This window comes from Lupinus angustifolius, chromosome LG18, assembly GCF_001865875.1.
Source record: "Lupinus angustifolius cultivar Tanjil chromosome LG18, LupAngTanjil_v1.0, whole genome shotgun sequence".
Taxonomy (NCBI): Eukaryota; Viridiplantae; Streptophyta; class Magnoliopsida; order Fabales; family Fabaceae; genus Lupinus; species Lupinus angustifolius.
The window spans coordinates 6,769,621-6,778,931 of NC_032026.1; the positions used below are offsets into that span (position 1 = coordinate 6,769,621).

A 9,311-nucleotide genomic window follows, 5' to 3' on the forward strand; every position below is an offset into this window, starting at 1 on the left:
TACTTCATAAAAATTATTTTATGTTTTCCCTTTATTAAGTAGTATTTTATTTAAATAATAAAAAATGATATAATTATACTATTATTTAATAACAGTATATTCGTAATTAAATTAGAACATAAAATAAATATCGTTTTAAATATATTAATCTTTTATAATTTATTGTTATATATTAAGACATTAGGAATATATTACAATAACCTTAGGAACTCTTTTATAACTTATTGAAATTAGAACATAAAATATTTTATGGGTAGTTATTTTATGAATTTTCTAATTTCTATTAGTATTAATATATAAATTTATATAAAATACTTCATGCGTATAAGTATATATAAAGACGAAATTAGAATTTATAAAATAAAATTAGAAGTTATAAAATACGAAATAAATGTTTATTAGTATAAGTATATATAAAGATGAAATTAGAAGTTATAAAATATGAAATGAATGTTTATTTGTATAAGTATATATAAAGATGAAAGTAGAAGTTATAAAGATGAAAGTAGAAGTTATAAAGATGGAATTTGAAGTTATAAAATAAAATAAGAAGTTATAAAATATGAAAATAAATGTTTATTAGTATAAGTATATATAAAGATGTAAGTAGAAGTTATAAATTAAAATTAGAAGTTATAAAATATGAAATAGAAAAGCTCAAAATAACTTCATGATTTTCCCTTAATTAAGTAATATAGATACAATATCAATTTGGATCTTTTCCTAGGAGGTACTATTATTACCATGTTAAGATTATGAGACATGGAATAAATAAAAATCTAATGATTAATATTTTAACTTAATTTTTAACTAGCGTGTTGAAAGATAGTGTCGAGCCTGCCAACCCATTTTCAAATCATTTATAATGTGTAGTTTGTATATCATAAATGACAATATAATATTTTGTGTTAAATATTTGTCATCTATAATTGAATGTATTCGATAGGTGTAATGTTCAATTTTGTAACATTCATATTCTACATTAAAAAACTAATAGTTATAATGTAAGAAAGAAGAAATAGTTAATCAATTAATATGGAACATACATTGGGTGGAGATGAACATTATGTTATATATAGTTTTTTTGGTAAAAAATAGAAAATAGTGAGGGCAAAATAGGAAGAACCACAAATTACACCATGGTAAGTAGTTATTTTGAGTTTTCTCTTTATAAGTAGTACAGACAATATAATATTTTGTGTTAAATATTTGTCATCTATAGTTGAATTTATTCGATAGGTGTAATGTTCAATTTTTTAACATTCATATTCTACATTAGAAAACTCGTAGTTATAAGGTAAGAAAGAAGAAAAAGTTAATCAATTAATATGGAACAACATTGGGTGGTGATGAACATTAGGTAATATATAGTTTTTTTTAGTAAAAAATAGAAAATAATGAGGGCAAAATAGGGAGAACTATAAATTATATCATGGTGGATGGTTATTTTGAGTTTTTCCTTTATAAGTAACTAGCGTGTTGGCAGTCACTCCGTCTCTGCCGACCCGCATTTTTAGTTTTTAGTATTGAATATTTAATTTTTGTATAGTTCATTTTAGAGAATTATATCACTTTTTTTCGTACATGATATTATAATTTTTTGATAAAAAAATATAAAAATGAATTGTGATATTATTTAAAAAATGCAGTGGTAGTTTGATATATTTAGTGGATGTAAATTCCTCTAACTTTCATCTATATTTTTTATTGTATGGAAAAATATGGTAATAATTATTAATTAATAAGGGCAAAATAGGTAAGTGAAAATTATACCATGTAGGTAGTTATAATATATCTATACTATTAATAAAGGGAAGACACAAAATAACCATCTATCATGGTGTAATTTGTATTTTCCTATTTTGCCCTCAATATCTTTTTATTTCTACCAAAAAACCATATAATATTATTTTCTTATTTTATCCTTATTATCTTCTTATTTTAAAAATGTATTTAAAAAATTGAATATTAGACCAATTGAATAAATTCAACTGTAAATTTAGCGCAAAAAATTATATTTGAATTTATAAAATACAAACTATATATTACAAACGATAAGGAAACGGATTGACAGGCACAACAGTGCATGTCAACACGCTAGTAGATATAGATAGTATAGATAAATAATATCTATACTATTAATAAATAAAGATAGATAAAATAATTTTTATATCTCATTTCTCTTATAATCCTGTAATAGACTGTCCAGGTAGGAGTTGGGTTATACAATATTCGTTTATCACCACACCAACATCTGTTCATCTACGTGGCAAACTAAGAAGCAACCTGTCACGTTAATATTTACACAAGAACGGTGATAGAGAAAACCCCCCACTAACTTTAACTGCAATGAAAATATTGGAGAAGGAGTTCATTGATTATAAACTCAACCACGGTTAAAATAAAACTTAACCACAGTTAAATCCCTTTACTGAAGCAGTTTATAAACTGAACCTCTAACAATGCTGGAGTTTGTGTTAACATAGAAAAACATTTCATTCAATACCATGATGCTAGGGGAAGAACACCACCCAACGGTGCACGTGCCTCACGTGCCACCGTGGTCTTTCTTCGACGACGTTGTCTTTTCCCCTCTTTCCGTTAACGGCGACGTTAATGCCGTTAACGCTGGTGATTACTCTCCGTACTACTTGCACGAAGCACTTTCTGCGCTGCAGCGTTACCTTCCGTCGAACGACGACGGCGACGGTGACTCTGAGTTCGATATCCCGGCGATGGAGTTGGATTCTCCAGTGGATGCGTTTTCCTGTGACCATTTTAGAATGTTCGAGTTCAAGATTCGGAGGTGCGGGCGTGGCAGGTCACATGACTGGACGGAGTGTCCGTACGCGCATCCCGGAGAGAAGGCACGCCGGCGTGACCCGAGAAATTTTCATTACTCCGGCACGGCGTGTCCTGATTTTCGCAAAGGTGGATGCCAGAAGGGTGATGCATGTGAATTCTCACACGGCGTTTTCGAGTGCTGGCTACACCCGGCGCGTTACCGGACACAGCCATGTAAGGACGGTGTCAGTTGCCGGAGGAGAGTCTGTTTCTTCGCTCACACGGCGGAGCAACTTAGGGTTCTGCCTCAGCATAGTCCTCAAAGCGCTGACTCATATGATGGTTCACCTCTTCGGCTAAAAACACTGCAATTTATTCCATCTCCTGAATTGAATTCTCCAATGGAATCTCCTCCGGTGTCGCCGTTGACGCAGTCGATGGTGTTCTCGTTGCGAAACTTGCAACTTGAGAAGATGAAGTCGTTACCATCTTCTTGGAACATTCCAATTGGGTCTCCTCGGTTCGGATCTCCTATGGGACCCGTGACCCGACCCGGATTCTGCAGCCTGCCTTCCACTCCAACTACGCCGGGTCGGGCCGGGGTTAATTGTTTTGAACTGTGGGACCAGAGTTGTTGTGTGGAGGAGCCTGTGATGGAGCGGGTGGAATCTGGAAGAAATATAAGGGCCAAGATGTTTGAGAAGTTGAGCAAAGAGAATTCTCTTGGTAAACCGGGTTCGGGTCCGGGTAAAACCGGTGGAGCTTCCAATGTTCGTTGGGTTTTGGAGCAGTAATTTGGGTTTGGGATGAGAAGTAAAGTAAAGAATCTGTTTATTTTGTTCTACTTGTCTGCTTTTCTTCCTCAGTGTGTAATGAATGTGAGCAGAGGGAGGAATATTGGAAGATTTATTTTGGAAGCAGACTTTGTTTATGTGATGTATATGTTAATTATTTAATTCTGAAGGGGATGGGTGAAGAAGACCAAAATCTCTCTTTTTGCAACATAAGAACTCTATCCAAAGCTTTTTGTATAGATGGCATCAGATTATGAATTATGTATGTTATTGTTATTTTTCTTGTTCTTATTACAATCCCATATGTTATTATCAATTCCAGTTACTAATCTCTTGTAATTCATGTAAATTTTGATATTTTCTAATGGGGATGCACTTTGTCCTTTGTAACCCAGTTATTTAAGTAACGTAAAATTTGTATTACTATTCCAATTCTCTGCCTCGGTGATCATTTGCTCTGTAGGGGTATTGAGTAAAAGGAAAAAATGTACCGAGTGGAACCGTCACAAACATGGAATAAAGTGTATAAATCTTGAGGAATAATTTCTAGTGACAGTTAATTTTTTCGTACTTCAAATTTAGTCCGGACTCCTGTAATCATTGCCTGTTTCTAATTCTGATTATGAAATGCTTAATAATCTTGTGGTTTCAGTTTGGCATATGATTTGATTTTTGCATTGACAAGTTCATCACTTAAGAAACTTCTAATAGTAAATGCAAATGAACTCATTTGGTTGGGTTGGAAATGATAAAAAAATTCTTGGACAAAGCTGTTAAGAGCTTCTTATTACGGTGAATATGGATATCCTATTCTGTTCTATTTTTATTTTTTTGACTTTCTTAAATATCAACAATTTTTAATATTGGTTATACTTGACCAAATAAAAGAGATGAGATAGATAGATGTTGTGAGAAAAAAGGTCAATATTATAAGAATTAAATAAGAATAAGAATTATATTTTTTATTATAAGACAAAAAATATATTACTTTTATTTCATAAAGAATTGTAATAAATTATAAAGTAATTTCTTATTAGAATAAGAATATGAATACTCGTGAAATAGATTGAGTTGAAATGTGACGTGGGAATAAGGGTGCAAGTTACTAGGCAAGTCTAAGATGTACGAACCCTATACTTGTACATGTGGTTTAGGACATGAGTGCCAAGTCTGAAATGTAGTGCAGGTATGAAACTGTAGATGCCAAGAAAATCTATTGTATTTGATGGAAGTTAGTTTGGTACTATTAGTGGAATTAACTTCGGTGCAGGATTTAGGTAATATATGGAAGGTGGAAGACAAGTGAAGTGGATAAGAACCAAATCATAAAATATCAATTGAGAAAGGAAAAGAAAGTAGAAGACTTATCACTCTTGTTATATGATATTGTTTAATGTCGTAAAAATAAACGTTCATGTTATTTTCAGATGAAATAAACATTTAAATATATACAAATCTTATACTGATTTTTTTGCATTGAAAATAAAATAGGCATTGTCAATATCCATATTTTGCTAAATCACGGAGCACCATGGAGTCCTTATGCTGTTGCTCAAAGTTAATAAATAGATAGGACTACAAAGTTATGAGTATGGATGAAAACTGGTCTGGATAAATTTTATCTTTATTACGCTGAACCTATATATCATATAGGAGCTCAAGTCTGATTTATTAAAAAAAAATTAAGTCTAGACCTAATTTATTTAAAAGTTTGATCTATGTTATATTCTAAGCTCTAGCATGCTTATATTTAAATAAACTCATTATAACTTAACAATTACTTCATATTTTTGTATACACTTTTATATTAAAATTTCATATATAATAATATTACTTATATACTAAAATAATAGAATATAATAATTAAATAGGTTAATTTGTTAAGTTTAATAGACTTTTTAGATGATCTAAAGTTTGATATGTTAATTTAAATAGGTTTTTTTAAAAAGCATGACTCTGACCTGTTATGAAAAAAGTATAATATGATATACTGTGTTTTAGGTTAGGTAATAGGTTACTGGTAGGCAATCTAACATCTTTCCAACCTTAGTTATGTACTGTACACGATGACTTGGTTTGATTCATTTCATAAATTAAATGGTTTGAATGATATTTTGTTGAAATGCTTAAATATTAAAAAGTTGAGGCTTAAAGGGTTAAAAAAGTAGGTTGAAGCTTAGGCTTACACGGTCAACCTAGTTGAAATTATTAATATTAATTAACATTATATACCATATAATTATAATATTTAATATTCAATTTCAGGCGAAAGGTTAATTACTATAATTGTTTATGGTTTTTTTGGTTACATGTAGTGGTAAAAATCCAAAAGAACAATCTACATTCCTAACTCCATATCATGTGACAAGTTTGTCAAACAATCAACCAGATAATTAGCTTCTATGTGAATATAGACACACTGAATTATTCAACCCCTTTCAAACTAGGGTTCTAATCAGATGGATCAAAACAGCACATGGGTTGAGACGATCACACCCATTATTGACTAAATAAACAACACTTAAGAATCACTCTCAATAATTACTTTTGATATAGATTTTCTCTAAGCTATAGTAACAACTGAGAAAATGGTCCGAAGTTCCGCCCATAAGAAATTTGCAACTTGCAAATTATTGTAGAAACCAAAAATCCATCTACCCGAGTAGTCTCAACCAACCTCACCACAACCAGCCATGTTTATTGTCCCCCTAACAGAACTATCCATATTACATTTAAACCAATCTGGTGGGGCAGGATTCAATCCACTACAATCTTTCTGTACAAAGAAGTAGTATCTAATGGAATTAACCACTGAAGATGAGCGCTTACACTATTATCTTTTGTCATCCTAATTACATGGTAGTACACTTGATGTAAGTCAAATAATCTAACATTGAAGGCCACCTGATTATGTATTTTCCAAATTGACCACAAGAGGAGACAAAAGTCTTGTATTTTCATATTATTCTATGGAACCAACACTACATTGTTGAGCTTTCCACTTATCCGATCAACCACATTAGTGGTATAAAAGGGTGGTAGTTGTTTGAAGGGTCCAACATATTCCACATAGGTCTAACATACCTAAAATCACAAAATAGATGGAAGTCATTTTTGGTTCGTCTAAACATAAGGGGCAAGTTCAATCCTCAACAATAATTGAATTTTGTCTATAAATGTCTCTCCAAACTTGAGTAATGCTTTTGGATAATAGGCATCATCTCATTGTCATGACCATATTTACCTCTAACTATTCTAGCCCAAATATTTGTAGGGTTTTTTATTAGACCACAACCTAGTTTCATCACAAGAGACTTGTTAAACTCATGTATTTGACGTACACCAAAACCGCCAACATGCATTAGTAGCCCATATAAAATATTTTTTGAATTTTCTAAAGTTTTTGACAATACATTAGTCCACATGCTATTAACCAACAAATTGGTTGATGAAATAGGAAAATGTGTTATTGCAAAAGAAGTTTAAAAAGTTATTGTATCCGAGGACTTGATTGACATTAAATTGGTTAGAAAATCTTAATTAAATTGGATAACACTAGGGATTTGTTTGAAAGATTGTTTGATAAGACTAATATAAAATTAAAAGTAAAAGAATTTACAATGAATTGAATGTGGAGAACCCGAGATTAAATTTCAATATCCATTCTTTAAGTATTCAATATTTTAATATTAAAAATATAATTATTCTTGTTGGAACTTGTTTTGTTGGAAGCCATAAATAAGAACTTTTGATTGTGAAATCTAAAAACTCACAAGTCCCAAATAGAAGAATTTTGAAGAAAAACAACTCCGAAGTCCCACATAGGATAGATGAGAAACTTAAAAAAAATCTCATTCTATAAATAGAAGTCACCTCCCTTCATATTTTCTTGTCCCAAGTTTAGTATGTTTTTACTTAGCTTCTTCTTTCTCCCTCCTAATTTTCGTCGATGCATTCCTGACAAACTTCTCTCCATTTCTTTCTGTTGCACTAAGAATTGACACAAGGAGTCAAATTGTGGGAATTTTGAGAACTGATACTGGTAGTCAAATTGTGGGAAAAGAATTGACACGAGTAACCATATTGTGGGCATTTAGAGAATTGATACTATTAGGCATATTGTGGTGGGTGTATTCGAGATTGGTTCTTACAATTTGTAATATTCTAAGCTTTTTTATCATTGAGATGACGTGGTTGATAACATGCTTGCACATTTTGGGCAATGCTATGAAACATCTTATAGAGAGCAACCTCACCGTGACTCAGCTAGTAAGTATTATTTTGTATCATTCAGAATTGTTATGAGCTATACTAACAGCAACTCCTATGAATTTCTCAATATCATCTCTTGTCTATTTATCAATCCTTCAATAAACAAATTAACATTTGAAATAACCAAGTACTAGTCTCTTTAACAATCAATCAATCATAATACAATTGAGTGTTCAATTATTAGTTCAATTAATTCTATTCTTAGAATTAACATGTTATTAGATGACTTACTCTAGGTCCAATTCAAACATAAAATTTTCATTACACATCCAAACTTTAAATCATAATTTGGGTGATTAAGCCAAATAATCATTAAATAAAAGAGTATGTTAGGTATCAGTGGTTACAATACACCTAGAAGGGGAGGGGGGGGGTTGAATAGGTGTCGCGGTTAGAATAGCCGCTTTTTAAAACTCAACAATTTATGCTGAATCACCCCTAATTAATCGATTACAGGACGAAGATAATCGATTAACTAAACAATCTTAATCGATTAACAAAAAACAGTTTTAATCAATTAACAGAAACAATTTTAATCGATTAACAGAAATAGGATAATCGATTAACGCAACAGTTTTAATCGATTAAACAGTTTTAATCGATTATATATATGTATGTATATTGATCTGTAATTGATTTGTTTTGTATTGAATATTTAGGAAAAAGTACACTCTAGGTCTAGTGAGAATGAGTTACATGGCTTAACAACATCCCCTCGCATAGTAGAACATCTACTGAAAAATGCCAAGGTGGTGAAGTCTAAGGTTATGAAACTAAAAACAAAGCTGCCAAAGTCTACTAAGTCTGTTAGGTATCAGTGGTTACAATACACCTAGAAGGGGGGTTGAATAGGTGTCGCGGTTAGAATAGCCGCTTTTCGAAACTCAACACTTAATGTTGAATCACCCCTAATTAATCGATTATAGGATGAAGATAATCGATTAACCGAACAATCTTAATCGATTAAAAGAAACAGGATAATCGATTAATGAAATAGTTTTAATCGATTAAATAGAAACAGTAAGCTATTACAGAAAACGATTAATTGCAGAACAGTTAACCGATAATGGAACGAATACAGAGCTTACAGATTGTTTATCAGAATAGCATCCAGTACAGCAAATGAACAGAATGTATCAATTGAATTCAATATATCAATTAATCGATTGAAAACACTAAAGAGAGAGAGAGAGAAAACAAATCCTGCAACGCGAATTTTTATCCTGGTTCGTTTGTTGTTCACTGCAAACTACATCCAGGCCTCCCGGCTGACTTGGGAGATTTCCTTCACTATAACCGAATCAATGTAATTACATACACATTATTCAATTACAACACTTAGCAAATTACAAGAAAACAAAGAAACCATTCAATGGTTTGACTCCCTTCCTACCGACAAAGAAAACGTTTCTTTCGGCGTAGCCCCAGCCAAAGAATCTCTCGTTCTTTCCTTTTCTTACA

The 9,311-nt window shown here is 31.4% G+C and overlaps 1 protein-coding gene across 1 annotated transcript; it reads left to right on the forward strand.

Moving 5' to 3' along the window:
- Positions 2,449-3,815, forward strand: LOC109333452 (zinc finger CCCH domain-containing protein 20-like). The gene has a single exon (XM_019568940.1). It carries the CDS (start codon positions 2,508-2,510, stop codon positions 3,576-3,578), a length of 1,071 nt encoding a protein of 356 aa, XP_019424485.1. The 5' UTR covers positions 2,449-2,507; the 3' UTR covers positions 3,579-3,815.

Coding starts and splice junctions, on each gene's coding strand:
- LOC109333452 (XM_019568940.1), top strand. CDS start 2,508: ATGATGCTAGGGGAAGAACACCACCCAACGGTGCACGTGCCTCACGTG.